The 18,923-nt window shown below is 31.7% G+C and overlaps 1 protein-coding gene across 4 annotated transcripts in view; it reads right to left on the reverse strand.

Moving 5' to 3' along the window:
• The window catches only part of CASK (peripheral plasma membrane protein CASK), a 683,682-nt gene that overhangs the window by 35,723 nt on the left and 629,036 nt on the right, over positions 1–18,923 (reverse strand). For 2 of the 4 annotated variants that reach the window (XM_072521979.1, XM_072521981.1), the window contains exons 14-15: positions 14,343–14,372; positions 3,202–3,300 (exon numbers count right to left, since the gene is read on the reverse strand). In XM_072521979.1, the coding sequence (XP_072378080.1) occupies positions 3,202–3,300; positions 14,343–14,372 (129 nt within the window). The remainder of the gene's footprint in view (positions 1–3,201; positions 3,301–14,342; positions 14,373–18,923) is intronic. The other 2 variants (XM_072521980.1, XM_072521982.1) reach the window with 1 other exon arrangement.

Raw genomic sequence — 18,923 nt, forward strand, 5'->3', positions numbered from 1 at the left:
GCCAACTGTTGTTATCAGAGAGCACTAAATTGATTTAAGAATTTTCATGCCTAATATTTTTGAGAAGTTTTTTTGTTTTTTTGGGTAATTTTTAGATATTGAACTTTGAGATATTATTAACTCTAATGTGGTATGAAGTTCGCCATGTCAGCTAGTTTAAAATAAGATTAAATAATAGAAATAAAACAAACTGCTATTGAACAAAAAATATGATACGAAAAACTAGCCAGAAGATTGGCTTAGATCAATATTTGTGTCCATAATAAAAAAAACCAAAGCAAATAGATGTTCACAAAGTTAATAATTGGTCAAAAGAAACACGACCTTGAATCCTACTCACGAGTGATCAACTTAAGTGGCAATTAATTTGAAATACTTAAGGGGCTTGGAATGAAGAATTGTTTGTAAAGACAATTTTGTTATTGTCAAAAAATTGCTAACATCAAGATGTTTTGTCGGCAGCGATAACGCATTTCATCGAGTAAAACAAAGTACAAACTTACTAGATAGGCACCACAAGGAAAAGCATAATTCTGATATTTAAAAAAAAATACCAAACAATAATACTCTCTTTGACACGTTCTTGGATTTTCATTGTCAAGTATTATCACATATTCCAAAAATCCTTTTTTTTTTAATCCAAATCGTCCTTTTCACTAGTTCTTCACAAAATTTTCCGTCGCCAGATTCGCTTAAAAATCCGACTAACGACAAAAGAAAATTAAATTAGGTACATTTTAAGTTTTTCTGGAAAATTGGTTTGAATGTAGTCCCAAGGAGAGTCGGAGGACTTTTTACGACAAATAAACTTTATTACAAAAACTTTGTCCCACGACATTCTGCTTTCATTAAAGGAGGGATCCGACTCCGTAGCGATACGTTTATTGAAACAATTTAGACTATACTCAAAACTAATTAATGTTAGTTTGAGTTGAATAAGGTAAAAGAGAAATTAAGATAAAGTTGGAGAGTGAGTTTTGTTGGAATATGATGACATAATGGAGTCTAAAAACAATTGATATGTGTTTCGGCCTACAGAAGTAACTTTTAATGAGACATAGACGTTGATTCTAATTGGAACAACTATTTAAATATTTTGAGACTATAAGGTAGCAGTGGTATATAAATACAGTTATGCCTTTATTAGAAACAGAATTTCTTGATCAATACACTGCTTAATTTAATAGAATTACTGGAATACTCGATATTGTATTCATAAGTGACTGCAGCCAATATTATCAAATATGTGGCAGTGGTTTGAGATGTTTTGCTGACTTAATTAGTATTAGACTACCTATTAAAAACTAAAAATAACTCTGATTCACTTATCAAAACACATTCACACACTGCCTAGGCCCCCTACATACATAACAATTTATAGTTGTGCGTATGGGAAACTAATCTTCAAACCACTAAAAAGAAACTCTAACCCTACTTGTAAGTAGAGCTTACTAACTCAGAGTAGAAGATCAAGATAAGTCATGGTCCCTCATATAGGTTTAAGACTTGTCTAACATTATTAACAGCTTGGTTGAAAGGTGCAAAACACCGATTACGCTATGCGATACCATCGATATGAAGGGAACCGGCAGATCACGTTACAGATTTTTACTTTTGTCTCACCCATATTAAGAGCATAGAACCAAGAATACTGTGCAGCATCCCAATTTACCATTAGCTATCCGTCTGTCGAACATAGCAAAAATCTTTCTATCCCAAAATCATTTAAAAACTTTGAGCATGAACGAAGAACCTGATAGTGTCGGGACTCCATCTGATAATATACAATAATTATTAGAATAGAAAATAGACAATAGTCTACTATTTCAAGAACCAGAACATTACACAAAACCCCTTCTGCTTTTACAGGATGGTTCACAGGTTCGAAATTTAAAACTAGTTGAATCACAGCCAGAATTTCTACCGTAAAGTATGGAATCTCCTCGAAGATAACGTCTAACAGGGGAGATTTCCTATAATATTCACATTCATATTGTATGAGAGCTGGCAAATTTGACAACTTCTGAATAAAGTTAAAGTAAGAGCACGGAGAGCATTTGAAACAGTAGCTTCGCACCGTTACCCGTTCGAGTAAGTGCGTCAACCAAATGTCCGAACCTGCGGTTTCTCTCGTACTAAGCACGATTACTATCGCAACGACGAGTCATCAGTAGGGTAAAACTAACCTGTCTCACGACGGTCTAATCCCAGCTCACGTTCCCTGTCTCTGGGTGAATAGACCAGCTCCAGAATATGGCCAGCTCACCGCTTGGCGAATTTTGCTTCGCAATGATAGGAAGAGCCGACATCGAAGGATCAAAAAGCGATGTCGCTATGAACGCTTGGCCGCCACAAGCCAGTTATCTGTATGGTAACTTTTTTGACACCTCTTGCTGAAAATTCGCCAAGACAAAAGAATCGATAAACCGTGCTTTCGCAGTCCCTATGCATACTGAACATCAGGATCAAGCCAGCTTTTGCCCTTTTGCTCTACGTGAGGTTTCTGTCCTCGCTGAGCTAGCCTTAGGATACCTGCATTATTCTTGGCAGATATACCGCCCGAGTCAAACTCCCCGCCTGGCAGTGTCATCGAATCGAATAAGGCTGGAGGTAAGTTGACGCTCGAAACGAATCACACAACGCAACGAATCGTCACTCCGTGCCCTTGGCTCAAGAATACCGTGACAGTCGCTGCCTCATCGTGAGCAAACGACGTACGCGTTTCGCTTCTTCACAGCAAATAAGGCATTGATGATCATTGAAAAACTCCTTGATATCTTTTTACGAGGTGTTTTTTAATTTTATGCTTTTCTACTTTTTGGTTCGTAAAAATAATCACTTATAATAAATTTTCCAACAACGACTATTTTAGCCCACATGTCTTTTCTTTTTACAATTTTTTTTCTAAAACTTTTTACCAAAACTTTTCGTAGGTAGTAGAATACTATAAATCATATTGTGATGGTAGGCATTTGATTATTTTATCCATTTTTGAACCTTTAATGAAATATAAGTCGTAAAGAGCATCTTACATAAAGAAAAAAAAAAAAAGAAATTTTGGCTCATAAAGGCAAAAGAAAATGAAATGAGATACAAAAATCAATTATTGGCTCATTATGAGGTTTGGACCGTCACTTTTTAGATATTTTTAAAAATGATCGTGTTCATTAGCTACTCGATATGTATTAAATAGCAACTTACTTGAAGAATATCACCAGTCTTAAAGGCAATACCAGCTTGTGCACATGGAATAAGGTCGTCTTCCAATGGATCATAATCAAACTGCGCTCTAACAAATATCTGAAAAAAAAAGACAGAAATATAATCTTAACGTAGAGTTTTATAAAATGCTATAGGTATTTTCACAAGTATTATTAAGCTTTGTTAAAAAACAAGTATTTTAAAACAAAATCTGTAAATGTTGAATTGAATTGGAGGTATCATGGATATTTTGCATGGATATTTTTTTGATAAATGACATCAAAAATCAACTGCTTCACGACTAACTCATACAGTAAATAAATCGTTTTTGAATTGTGACATCCTCTGGCAATTTACTTGGTGTTCAAAAATCTATTTCACGAGTAGTGTTTTTACTGTGGGTGGCTATAAGATTAAGTTATAATATTATTCAGAGTTAAAAACACGAAGATTCAAACATTTCATGACTCATTACTCGAATTCTTTAATTCTTGTGCTAAGTTAACGTTCTTTGATTGTCAATAAAACCCTAACCAATTACTTCGGGATTGCGCATTGAACCGTGTCGAAGAAGTTGGACTTGTTAATTTGGACAAATATATTTTGGTTGCTAAAAGCCCTCAAAATTTTTAACAGAGAATGACTTTAAGCAAGTCAAAGAATTCACATTTGTCTTAGACCGCTAGTAAATACAACAAACATAAGGCACAAAGTAAAAAAGTTCATAGCAATAGCAAATAGATCTTTCCATGGTCTTTAAATTATTTGTGAAATAAAAACCTAAAACGTTCAGTGAAGCGTAACATTTACAAAATGTTAATAAGACCGAATTGATATATGGGGCTGAAATATGGACTTTATCCAAAATAACAAAAGACTACTTTGGTTTGGTATCTTTAAGAGAATCATATTTCAAACGATTTTTGAGGCGATAATTAAAAATGGTCTATGGCGTCGAAGATATCACCTTAAATTATACCAGCTATATACAGATTCAGATATTGTGAAATTTATTAAAGAGCTAAGACTAAGAAAGGCTGGACACATTGCTCAAAACCAGAGGGCAGAACAAATATATGACGACCACGTTTGATGATGTGGAAGATCTTAAGATTCTAAGGATCACAAGTAAAGTAGAGTATTTATTTAACTCCATAACATACAAATATTGTTTATTATAATATACAACATAACTTAAATATATACAAACAAGAACACCTATTTAACAGAAAAACATTTATGGCAAAGTTACGGGAAGCAGTTCAGTGGATGTTCTGCAATGAGTCATATTCTTCTGAGCAGTAAAAACAATGTTTTAGAAAATATTACTTAGCTTAGCTTAGCTTAGCTGTTTAATACTTTTTGGTAAAATATTATAATAGTTATAATTAAAACAATTTTTTTCTGAAAGACTTAATCTACAGTGATTTGTTCGTAGGTAGTGACAGTTTCACGTATTGTGAACATGGACATAAGACTGCTTTATTAAATGATCCCATTTTCTGTGAATTTCAGTTAGCACTTGAAATATCAACAGAGTAGGTAGCGGCATAATTTTGAATTTGATAAAGAAAGGTCGGCAGTGTTCTAGATAACTAACCTCTGCTAAAATCCTGGCAGCTTTCTTTTGCATTCTAAAAATTTGAAGTGCATTTGGTGCATTGCCCCATATAATTACACCACAGCTTAAGTGAGAGTGAAATAAAGAAAAATACAGCCGGAAAAATGAAAGATTACCCGTGAAGGATCATATCAATCATTTATTTTGTGTTTGCTATCTTTTTCTATAAATAACAAATGTTTGTTATAGAAAAAGACAGCAAATACAAAATAAGTGATTGATATGGTCGTTTATGGGTAATCTTTCATTTTTCCGACTGTATGTCATTTGTAATGTTTCAAAGTTGACAACCCTTGCTAGTTGGCGAATAACAAATAATGACATTGATAGTTTTCTCTTAAGTTATGAGATCTGAGCCGACCAGTTGAGTCGATTATCTATGCTTATTCTCAATAGTTTAACAGTCTCTTTGCTATCTGGATCATTGTGTAAATTACTTGCAGATATCACCAAATTTTGCGTTTTGTCAGAGTTAAGTTTTAGTTTGTTTGCAGCAAATCATAGGCTAGATTTAGTAGAAACTTCCTCATGAGACATTTTTAAATCATTATTTTTTCCTGATATAACGTATGTTGTAAAATCTGCGAATTGTATGGTTTTGTACGGAGATATAAATTTAGGCAAATCTTTGACAAAAATAATAAACAAAAGAGGTCCTAAGATCGAACCTTGCGGGACTTCATATTTTACAGATAGAAAATCGGAGAGATGCCCTTTAGACACAACCGCCTGGTGTCTGCCACATTGATACGAAGTTATAAGCTTATCAGGGATACCTCTGATTCCAGAGTAGTTTAATTTGTGAAGCAAAATGTCGCGTGAAACGCAATCAAAAGCCTTCGACAAGTCGCAAAGCACTTCAATCACCTCGCTCACAACATTAAATACCGCGTTCGATTGTGAACGATTCAGAAGTGCTCGTTCTATTATTGCGTAGTAGAACGAACACTTCTGAATCCATATTGTGAGTTGATAAAGTAATTATTTGACTCAAAATAGGAACGAAATTGTTTTTTTATAACCTTTTCAATCAGTTTCTCAAAAGGAGAACCAATGCTTATGGGTCTGTAATTATAGGTTTTTAAGGGATCACCTTTTTTGGAGATCCGTAGTACTTTTGAGTATTTTAGTACTTCTGGAAATACTCCAGTTGATAGAATTAAATTAATAAGATGAGTGAAAAGTGTGAAAAATATTTGCTAAGTTTCTTTTAAAATTTTGCTATTAATTTCGTGAACGTCCCTACAACTAGACTTACTAAGAGACTTTATTATTTGAGAGACCTCTTCGTCCACAACGGAGACGAAAAAAAGGACTTGCCGGAGAAGGATAATTTCTATAATTGAAGAGGACATCGATATTAATAGTCGAAAGAGATGTAATTATATTCTCTGCAATTGTAGTAAAAAATTGATTTATTTCGTCTGGAGATATAACAGGTTGAACCGAACTGGATCGTGTGTTGTTTCTTTCTAAATTTACTATTTTCCAGCAGTTCTTAGGTTTATTATTGAAATTAGTAATACAATTACAGTAAGTTGACTTTTTAGCAATTTGTAATTGCCGATTATTTTCAAATTTTTATTGTTTATATACTTTTAACAAATCGGGATCCTTAGTGGAATCTGCAATGTGTTTAATAAGAGAAAGATTAGATCTGTAAGGGTCACGGGTGTTTATTCGGCAGTTTTTTTTTACTTTTTTTAGTTGAAAATGTTTTACTAATAAATTGTTTTAAGTTTCGGTAAGAACGACTGTCAAAAAATCAGGATCATTATTAATATGATAGAAAAAGTCCATATTTGTACTAGCTAGCGCACGTTTAAGCTTCTGTAAACGAGAAGAAATAATAAACCATTAAAATGCTTGATTTGAAGAAGATGGAGGAGGAATCGACCGAAGTGGCGACTTGTCTGCGAGCAGGTCTTGTTCCACAAAAATGATTGTCAAGTCAATTATGATGATGATAAATGGAGCTATTGGGGATCTTATGTCTAATTCAAAGTCTTCTTCATAAAAATCGTTTTTTTTTAGTTTGCCGTATTATGTTTAAGGTTATTCCAGAAGCACATTAGTGAATATTGTGTTGAAGTCAAAACTAACTAGCATGTTGTTGGGTTATAATCTATTTCTGTCAGTTTTTGTAGTAAATGTCTTGGGCAGTTTGTTGCAAGGATGCTACAAGATGATTTAAATCAAACAAGACTTACAAATAAACGATTGGAGAAGTACCACATAAGAACCGTCGTATTTAAATAAAATGCACTAAAACGTATTGTAATTCAAAATATATCATTACAAAAATTTAATTAAATATATCTGATTAATACCTTCAACGATTTTACGCACTTTTAAATTTCTTAATTTATCTCTTTTCATTAGTCAAACTCAATGCTTTCTAAAGGGAAAAATCTCAAAAAATAAACCCTAGAGACATAAGTAAAAAGCATAAAGTTTAATATCCTGGTCTAAAAGCAAATAGACCCTAACTTCCTAAAACCGCTCTTCAAGTCTCGGCAATCTCAGCTGCGGCAACTATTTTTTATCCTTGATATAAATCCGTCCACCTTCATTGCATTATCAACAAAAAAAAAAAAAAAAGAAAAAATAACGGTAACGTGCCTAATGCGTCCGAAATTAGGATTTAGTACCGGCCAGTTGGAACAAAAAAGGAGTGGAGTGGTCTTGAGGATTCAATAGCACAATATTCGATATGTTCTTTGTTGCGTTTCAACAAAACTATGATACAAATTTAGAAGCTGAGCCTGAAATTATTTTTACGTCCACATTATTTTGCATTAGTAGCGATATAAAATAGACGATAGACTTAATAGACGATATACAAAAGGCCATCATAAAAATATTGCTCATAAATTATACCACCATTTTAGCGGTAAAAATAAGTTAATCTATTATGCACAGCACACCTAAAGTTATGAAGTGTTACACGTGAATTTTTAATGTTGCGCTAAAACTAAAATTGTTGCGATTAAATACTTTTTTATGAACATTTACGTCAATGAATGTTGTTTTATATAACAACTTATAACAACCGACGAAGCGCCAATATTTAATTTTTTAGGTTTTTATTAGTTAGAGCCTTTATAAACTTTTATCTATTGGTATTTGTTTGTAAACTGAATCGTTTGGAACAATACAGCCTTCTTTAACGGCTTAATCCTCTCATTTTATCCTTCAAACGGAGCTAAACAATTTTAGAATAAAAAATATAAAAATAAATATATAAAGTTTTTCCAGTGTCGGATATACCAAGCCTATTTGAATCATGTGTTAGTCTCAGAGATTTAGAAACCTTACTTTCGGATAAGAACAATTTGAGAACAAATGTACACAAAAATTTTAAATCTTTTAATAAAATGTAAATCTGATTTTTTAAAAATTGAAGAATTAAGTTATTTTAAATACGTTTAAGAACAAGTCACCTTTGGAAAACATCCACCTGCAGACATGTTCATAAATAATTAGTTCACTTTCAACAAAAATACTAGTAAAATAAACTGATTATCTATTTATCGACACATATTGATGAATATAAATAGTCACATAAAAGAATTAAAATATGGACCAGTTTTTTTCTGGTATATAACCAAAATATAGTGTACGAGTAAAACAGGAAAAAGCAGTTGATCTAATAAATTGTTAGAAAAATATTATGATTTAAACTGGAATAGTATTAACGAATTAAGTTAGTTTAAACACGATTTAGAACAAGAAAACTTTGGACAACGTTCACCTGCAGACAAAGTTCATAAATAATTAGATTACTTTCAACAACAATACTTGTAAAATACATAGGTTCCCTGTTTTCCTGTTTATCGATATTATATAAATAAATATAAATAGCCACAGAAAAGAATAGAAATATGAACCAGTTTTGTCCTGGTAAAATACCAAAATATAATTTAGAAGTAAAACGAAGAAAAAGCAGAAATTAAAAAGTATGAAGCAATCATTAATTACCGATTACTTTAAAAAATAAAAATTTTACTATACAGTATGCAACCTATCCTTAAATTTCTTAAATTGATGTCATTTTGTTTGTTTATATTTCTAATGAATTGAAATTACAATAAACTAAATTATATTTGTAGAAGTAAAATGCCTATCAGTTGCATTATTTTTATACTATGTTCTTTCTTAGACGACCAATCATTTTTATTGACTAGCTTTTGATTCACTGATGGTGGTTGCTAGTGGAAAGTTTCACTGTATCAAAAAAAAATTGTTATAGAAATATGAGAGTAAATGCACAAGATTAGAAAAAGATTAAAACCCCAATGAAAATGGAAATACTTGAACCATTTGTACAGCAGATACATAAATAGTTCCTTATTAGAGTGTGCTCTTAAGATTGAGATTCTTCTTATACAAATAAACAAGTCAATATATACAAAGATTATGATTGATATGATATATGTTTCAACTTGAAAATTATATGGCTGATGGAATTGATAGGGATACTTTGATTAATATATATATAAATATTACTGTAAAAAAGTATTGCTCCAAACGTCCATACAGATGCACCATTGAAGACAAATAAACCATCATATAGTAGAGCTTTTAAAGACAAATTTATTGAAAAATTTTAGTCCATTTGCTACTCCACTAACTCTCGCATATAAGGAAGGAGGAAACAGAAATTCAAGCTGGTAAATAGATTTTAAGGAACTAAATAAAATTTTAGTCTCTCAATGACAAAAATTTTCAGGAGGATTTCGAGGAATTAATATCAAGAACTAGAAATGGTTCACAGAAACACTTTCCTGCTGTAGATATAAATTCCGCATTATTGTTAATGAGAATGTAAAATAAGGAAAAAAATGGCATTCGTAAAACAAGTTAACCATTTCCAATGAAGCAATACAAAAAGGAAGGTTTCAGGCTAAAAATTTTTAAATACACTTTCGTAGAAAATTCAGGAGAATACTCAGATCATATAACAAAAAATGGTTCCATCACAACTTAATAATGTTATTCGATTGATGTGGAAAATGTTCCAGAAACAAAAAAGAATGTACGAATGTATGAATCAATTTTTTGGGAATATCATAAGGTTGGTCAGGATATGGCAATCATTCTGGACCTGCTATAGGTAAAAAAATGTTACAATTTGAACTTTTTTTCAGTTCTTAAACTTCTCAGGGCACACATAAATATGGGACATGTTAAAAAGACTACAGATAAAAATACGAAAGACTACAGATAAAAAAAAGAAAAAAGGTAATCGAGCGAGTTAATATCGCCCAAAAAGTTCCAAATTATGATCACATTTGTTTTTTTCATTCTCTGTAATATCTATGTTTGCTATAAATTTTTAAAATATATTTTCTCTATATAGAAAATTGTGCAATGAAGAACTAAACTCATACGGAAGTTAAATAAATTCTTGTAAAAATGGGGAGGAATAATTAACAAAAATTGTAGCATTAAAATCATACAATTAGAAAAAAGCTATACATAAAGCAAACAATACTATTATGGAAGCATAATTTAAGACATTCATGAATGAAACGACACAACGATAATGGCAAGTATTTTAAAAGCAGACGGCACAATAAGAGAAAGGATATGGGGCTTAATATCGTATTACGCTGGCTCGTATTAATAAGTATGAAGTTACTTTTCGATAAAAATATTTTAATGGTCAATATAGCTACCAACTCTCTCAATATAATTATTCCAACACGTATTCCACACTTATTCCAACTTAGCAATGTATTAATTATCTCTTTATAATAATGTCCTCAAAATACCTTTAATTACCGATTACTTTGGAATTAACAAGGAAAATGATATTTCTGTAGCTGGCTGTATACCATGAACCATAAAACCATTTTTTTTTCTTTTAAAGAGGGTATATAATTCCAAAAATGCCCTTTCGGGTTACTTCAGGGAACGTTTTCGGACTAATAACTCTATCATCAGTGCAGTAACCAAGTACACATAAGTCACTAAATAAGTGGTTAAAAAACCCTTTAAATGATGTTAACTTTGTTAATTAATAAATATTTGTCAATAAATTTAAATAATGTAGTTTTGAACAGATTTACTTCATGACAATGCAAGACTACCAGAGGTTACTAACACAAGAGAAGGTGTTTCTATGGGCTATTGATGATCCATGGAGACATGATCCATGGAGACATTTTCTCTTGGGTTAACAACCTTAGATAGTCTTGTGTTGTGATCAAGTAAATCTGTTCAAAACTATATTATTTAAATTAATAGACCAATATGTATTAATTAAGTTAACATCATTAAAAGGTTTCTATTTACAAATGTAGTGGCTTCACTAATGTGTACCTGGTAACTGCACTGATGATGGACTTGTTAGTACGTTCTGAGATGTAACTCGAAAGGGTATTTTTAGAATATACAGTGCTAGTCGAAAGTCCGTTCCCCCCTCGTATCTTTTGAACGGTTATACTTATAATAGTGAAATTTGGAGGGAAAATAATAAACATTTATAACATAAATAAAATTTAATAAACAGACAGAAGCTTCTTAACTAGTCATAACAAGTGACGTAATAGTGACGGATGACGTTACAGCGCCACTGTGACAGATAATTTTAAATAGGACCTTATGGCAAGTGATAACTCGTTTTAAAGGTAATAAAAATACCTGTTCATCCTTACTAATTTTATTTGAGTGAGCTCATTTTGATGAATGAATCGAATAAATATTAAAATTGTAGTTCGGCATTTAATTAATAAGTATTAAAACCCCCGTCTCTAGTTAAAGACGGGGGTTTGTCAAAAAGCTTCGTCAAAAAGCTGACGTTTTTCAATTCCCTAATTGTTTTTACGCTAACATCAACTTTCTTGACAATTAACCAGAGGCAAACGTTAGAATACTTATTAATTAAATGCGAAACTACAATTATTTTAATATACCTATTCAATCATACTAATTTTGTTTGGATATAAGATGAATTGACGAATAAATTAAATAAATACTAACATTTTAGTTTGGCATTTAATTAAGAAAAATTCTAACGTCCGCCTTTGGTTATTTGTCAAAAAAGTTGACGTTTGTCAACTCTCTAGTTGATTTTAGTTTTCAAAAGCGTTTATAGCTCAGTATGTAGTTTCTGTTTCTACTTAGGTTACTTAGTCAATACAAGTATAATCAAATTGTTTTTAGTTAGTTGTTCTTAGTTTTCTTAAACGAGACGTTTAAATTTCTACAAGGGCTGAATGTTACGTACTGTAGCCGACAAAGTAGCAGCTGTGTTAATAATTGGTGAATGTGGAAATAATTTCCATGCAGCGGAACGTCTTTTTAATAAGAGGTATCTCGATCGCCCTACATCGAGAGATTAGTTGAGGAAGCTTCTTCGGAAGTTTAAACAAACAGGTAGTGTTCAAGATGTCAAAAGATCTAGTCGACCAACAATTAGTCATGACAAAAAATTTACATAATTTCAGAACTGGTAGTAAACCCTACTTCTTCTACAGCCCAAGTTACATCTATCTATGAAATCAGTCAAAAGACAGTACACCGAGTGTTGGCTGAAAACAAATTTCATCCATACAAATTAAAAATTGTGGACCAACTTTCAGATGATGACCCTGACCGAAGACTAGAATTCTGTGAAAATATGTCCAATAAAAATAACTAACAGCACGATTACATAAAACCAATTTGTTTTAGTGACGAAAGTACTTTTTCTCTCAATGGAAATGGTAACACAACACAATGTGAGGTATTCGAGTGAAACCACAAAGTTGGGCCAGTTTTTCTCAATACTAACGTAACCAGTGAAGTGTATCTGGTGATGTTACAAAATGCAATTGAACCGTTAATACTTGAAGTTCTGGAAGATAATCTAGATGAATTCGGCAACTTGGAAATAATGTTTTAACAAGATGGTGCTTCTGTACACCATTATGGTGCAGTAAGACGTTACCTAGATGAGGAATATCGTGGTAGATGGATTGGACGACGAGGTATGATAGAATAACTAGCTCGGTCATGGGACGTCACACCATTAGATTTTTTTTCGTGGGGATACTTGAAATCTAAAGTTTACGCTACAGCACCCGACAATATTGACATTTTGAAACAACGAATTGTTGAAGAATGTAGGGCAATTTCCCCCGACACATTTGAACGAGTACGGCAAGAGTTTAGAAATAGAATGCATTACTGTCAGGAAGTAGATGAAGCATATTTTGAACACTTACTATAAGAACTGATTGTTAAATATTTATTAAATGAGAAGCTATAATTTTAGTATTTATTTAATTTATTCATCAAAATGAGCTTAAACTCAAACACAAATGTTATGACTGAATAAGTATTTTCAATACCTTTTAAACGAAGTATCACTTGCCATAAGGTCCCAATTATACCTTACCATCTGTCACAGTGGCGCTCTAACGTCATCTGTCCCTATTACGTCACCTTTTATGACTAGTTGAGAAGCCTATTTCGTTTATTACCTTCCTCCAATTTTCACGCTACGGGGGAACGGACTTTTGACTAGCACTGTATATACCTTTTATAAAGGATTTTTCACGTAAAAGTTTTTTTTGATTACTTTCAAGTTACAAAAAAATCTCTTCCAAAACTTTGGAAATAGATCAACATATTTGGGAGTCAAATCTATAATATTTAGGCAGTACTGCTAAAACCAATTCATGAATTATGTAAATTTTAAATGTAGATTTGTAGACAAGTGTTCTCTATTGCAAAATTACTTACTTCAAACAATATTTTGTTGCTAAGTTGTTGCAATAAATAATACTGGCACTTTATTGTTTTTCCTCTTTGTAAGGATTTTTTTTACCTTATGGTAGCTTCGGAGTTAAAGAACCACTATGTGTCCCTCATTTAAACTGTTATTCACTTTTGAAAGTATAATGATGATGAAGCTATTACTAATGATACAAAAGAGATGTCTTTAGAATGTTCAGAATTTCATTTCTTCTATTTTTCATTGAAATTTTATACAGACCCTCAGTTGAGGTAAGCACTATGTCTATCTCACGCATTTTTAATCAATAGTCATTCAATATGTTTCGGTGGATTTTTTCATTCGTATCCGAATTAGTATAAGATTTTGAATGTCCACTTTGGAGTTGATCGGTGTTAAATTCGGCAAGGCGGAATCCTAATAAAAGTGAGCAATCCTACTCTGCTTTAATGTTAAAATACAAATCTTTAGACTTTGGCAGGTAAATTAAACTTAAAGTACGTATCTTCTATGTTTCTTTCTGATTAACGATTTAAAATTTAGATGTATTCTGCTTCATTTTTTATAGGTATTGTTAAAATATTCTTACATGAATTCAAACTAATTATGGAATAGGGAAAACTGATCAACTCTACTAATAACTAGTGAGTTAAACAAAAAACATGCGAATGATCCTAAACTACCTGATTTCGTAAACAATAACTCTAAGTTAGTACAGAATGAATGAGGGAAAATGACAAAAAACAGAAAAGCACATCGCACCAGCACCAGTGAGTAATTTGTTGATGTACTTACTAAAACAGGCAGCGGTTTAATCCGGAACAACTAGATCAAAAATAGAAAACAAAATGAATAACAAGTTCCTAATATCTAAATTTAGATTTAAATAAAAATGTTATAAACTAATTTAAACTATAAAAGTCTAATTTCTAAAATTCATACGTTTTTCTTTATTTTACTAAAATATGGTACGATAGTGGTAATGTTGAAATAGTGGGATCATGTTGTCAACACAGCTTGACTGTGGTTAGGCAATGTCATTTAGTTAGTCCGGCACTAGCAACGAGAAATAACGTCCTTGTTTTATATAAATATATTTACAAAATGAGAGACGGATTAATTTTATATTATAATCTTCCAATTTCGATTTTACATTGCTTATTAAATATTTTGTTTATATATTGTATGCGCAAAAATTCTTTAACAATAATATCTATCTTCGCCTCCGAATTAAACCGATAATCACCGTTTATAATATAAGATCAGAAGAATTTAACATGACGATTTTAAGTCAAAAAACTATTAGAATAATAAGATGTATACTGTAAGTCGATGAAGTTAGCATTGAACAAGTAATGGAAATAAAGTACCTAGTCATTGCACTGTCCAGCTATAAAGAAGGTAAAAAGAAGTAAATGATCACAAAGAGCAAATTAATAGAATAGTCGGATCTCTTAATAACACTATATGGATATAATCCACCTATTAACGGTGAGATATAATAGAGAATCTATAAGGCTGTATTATGATATAAATAATAATGTATGCATTAGAAACAGGACCCAATATTAAGAATGTTAGGCTGTGCAGAAATAAGAATATTCAGAAGAATTACAGGAAACACTCTGAGATCAGAATAAAATGTAATGTACAGGGTATAAACGAACCGACACTAAACAGAAAAACACAACAGAACCATCGCATCAGTAGAACGACAGATATACGAGTCGTTAAAATATAACGGAATAAATCTCCAAGTGGTAGAAGTATCAGCCGACCTTGCAGGAAATAGAGGGACAATCTTCCCTAGAGGCAATAGCCCACCAGTGAACAAGCAAAACTGTTTTTATAAAGGAAGAAGAAGAAGAAAAACAACTTCATACAGTAAGTAAATCTTGAACTCGTTGTTTGATAAGTTTCTAGTTTGGTATTTCTTTTTTTTTGTACTGTAAGTGATTTAAATAACGTGAATATCATTAGCTTCGATGCCAAATGAAGGAAAGTATGTCCGAAGAAAAATCCCATAAAAATGTTTCCACAATTCTACCACATCGTATAATATACGGTATTATAATTTGTTGTAGGTTGTAACGTTATAAACGTCACATCTTTATTAATTTATATTTAAATAATTATTTTATTTTAATTTCTTTATTAATTTATTAATTTCTTAAATTTCAGTTTTTTTTTTATTATTTTTTCTTCAAAGAATAGTTGGCGCCCTATCTCTTTCTGTCCGATAGACTAAATATTCTGTTCTATTTTGACAGAAGAGCTAATTCCATCATAGACATGTGACATATGGCACCTGCGCTATACTTCATTGTAGTCACAACTTTTGTCTTAAGTCCCTACTATTTCAGTCAATCAGCTTTTCTAAAGTGGTGGTATATTTTTTTGTGTGTAGTTTGAAATTTATAAAAGAAGGAAATATGAAATAAGGTACATTTTATGGTCTGCAAAAATCTCTTTGGGGTGAGTACTTTTATTGTAACCTATATTATATAATTGTGACAGTATTTTCAATATTCATAACCCCATTCCTTTCAAAGCCACTTTTTCGATTGAATGCATGTAGAAATCTCACAAAACTTAACTAATTTCAATAATAATTCTATTTCACTTTATCCTTGCCATCTGCTATTTGTTTAATTGTGATTTTATAAAATAATTGGCAAGAAAGTTAACACTCTTTGATATCTCTCTAATACACCCTGTGTTATATTCTAGTTTATGGGATAGTTTATCGAATAAAACTAATTTCTGCTTCTTCTTTCGGGAGTAACTTCCTGAAGACATCGTCGACGATTGGATTAGCCACATATAAAATGAACCAACTAAGACTGCAGCTGTCTTCAAGACCACTAAAATGGCCAACACCTAAGGTCTACCCACATAATCTGGAGGCAACAACATCTTGTACAGAAGCAAGAAACCAATCCATGTCATACGTTTCATTTCATTTTATTGTAAAGCTATAGGAAGGGTTGATGTTAAATAAAATAAACACCGTAGGAAAAATATATGGCTTGAAGATAAATGCTGGAAAAACTAAATGCATGGCAATAAGAAAAAACGCACTTTTAAGAATAGAACTGCAAGAAGACAATGCTCCAATCGATCAAGTGAAAACATTTTAAACTTGGAAATGATGATAAATGACCAATGGGATCCTTAACAAGAAATAAAATGCCGTACTGAACAAGCAAGACAAGCTTTTATCAAATTTAAACCACTACTTTGTAACCTCAATCTTTCCTTCAATCTCCGCTACAGGATGGTTAAATGCTATGTATTGTCCATATTGTTATACGGTATGAAAACATGGACGTCAAGAGTACCTTCCATTAATAAGTTGGAGGCCTTCGAAATGTTGACGTTGTGAAGAATGTTCCGCATACCATGGACAGATAGGGTGGGAAACGAGGAAGTCTTAAGAAAGGCAATTATTAAGAGAGAACTACTCAATTTGATCAAGGTACAAAAAATTGGATACCTCAGCCATATTCTGAGAGGAAAAAAATACGCAATCCCTCAACTAATCATCCAGGGAAAGATTGAAGGCAGGAGAGAAGTAGGTCGCAAACAAATGTCGTGGCTACAGAACATAAAGAACTGGACAGGCATAAATAACACGGGCGATCTTTTGCATGCCGCAAAAGACAGACGTCTGGCCTTAAGATAATTCGCCAACGCACTACAGGTGCACGAAACTATAAGAAGCAGGAGGCAGGGTTTGCTTGTGCAAACTTAATATCATTATTTTGTTTTATGCTAAATAAATATGATAAGTTAATTCATTGTTTTATTTATTATCAACTGAATTTTCATTGTTTAATTCATCGTTTAAGACAAGACGGATTCACACTTAAGATACAGCTAAGCGAAGCATAGTTGATAAGCTCCCATAGTTGATTGAGGTAGTATTTTATAATAGCATTTCAATTCTCTTTGGTAGCCTTATCGTTACACATTGAAGTTGTTACAAGGTGCGAGTAGGATTTAATCCATAACTAATAACAATCAGGTGTCAAAAACTACTATAATTTCAATCATATTGCTCTGAATCTCTTTTTTGTGGCATCTCAGTACAATTTTTATTGGGAATAAGCCACCACTTTTGATTTTGTCTTTTTATAGTGATAAAATAGTGATAATTAATAATTTAGTTGCAATTCAAATTAACCTTTATGCTGTCCTTGGTGTATATTCAAACCAAGTTTACGCTATACAATAAATAACTAAATTCAGCCATACGCAGCACATCTATAAATTGATTATTTGAAAACCCAACCATCATAGCCCAAAAGATGAATATAAATGTAGTCTTTAAAATTATAAAAAAGTCCGGAAAATAAATTTAAAATACTCGGACAGTTTTTCTAGAGAAAGGTTTAAAATGTATGTATATAAAAAATAACATTCAAGGCTGTTGCTTATGCGGGTAGTAAAGCTTTAATATTTTGAACTAAAATGTTATTATGATGAAGTTTTAAGTAATAAAAGGATCTACCTTTTGGTATTACGATAATAAAGATTTATGATAATAAAACTGCAAGCGTGTTAACATCGTAAAATCCGAAATTATAGCATATATGTCGCTAGAAATTCCATAAGGAACATAATCTTTTTTATTATAATGTAATAATAAAATTAGATAATCTGGAATCTGGAACAAAGGTATCGAATGAATACTAACAGCTAGTCAATATTATGAAAACAGAATCTACTTCACTATAACGAACGCCTGGGTACAAAAATATATATAACTTCTTATTTTTTACGCTAAAGCGACGAATTTATAACCTTATTTTTGCTGTCCAACGCTTTTTCCAAAGTCCCTGAATTAGTTCCCTTGATAAAATCTTTTAATTGCCACAACATAAACCTCCTCTGAGAGTTTAGTTTATCTCCACTCAAAGTTTACTTCTCATTAAGTTGTTTATTTGCTTAATAAAATTAGAAGGAAGAGGGACAAATAAAGTAGCCCAAGTTATATTTCGGCGAATTAGTTTAATGATTTCTAATTATCAGCGAGAGACTTAAGGAGGTAATAAAATTTAAGGAAAGAGCTAATTAAGCTGCAAAGGTTATGCATATGACTAAATCAGTGTAAAGTTGTTCGCTAAAGATAGCACTTTAGCGCTCTTGCGGGATAACATCTGAAAAATATAAGTCGTCAATACCAAATTTATCAGAAGTTACTGATAAGTTTACGCAATAATTATATAATTTCATTGACTTGCGATTAAACTAAAGTTCGATAAGTGTTGAATTCGACCGTTACTTAGATAAACGTTCATTTGATCTAAAAAAAAAAAAAACTAAAATTCTAAACTAAAAAGATCTAAAATTTTTCTTCTAATCTTCTTATGT

The sequence above is a fragment of the Diabrotica undecimpunctata genome, chromosome 2, assembly GCF_040954645.1.
Source record: "Diabrotica undecimpunctata isolate CICGRU chromosome 2, icDiaUnde3, whole genome shotgun sequence".
NCBI lineage: Eukaryota > Metazoa > Arthropoda > Insecta > Coleoptera > Chrysomelidae > Diabrotica > Diabrotica undecimpunctata.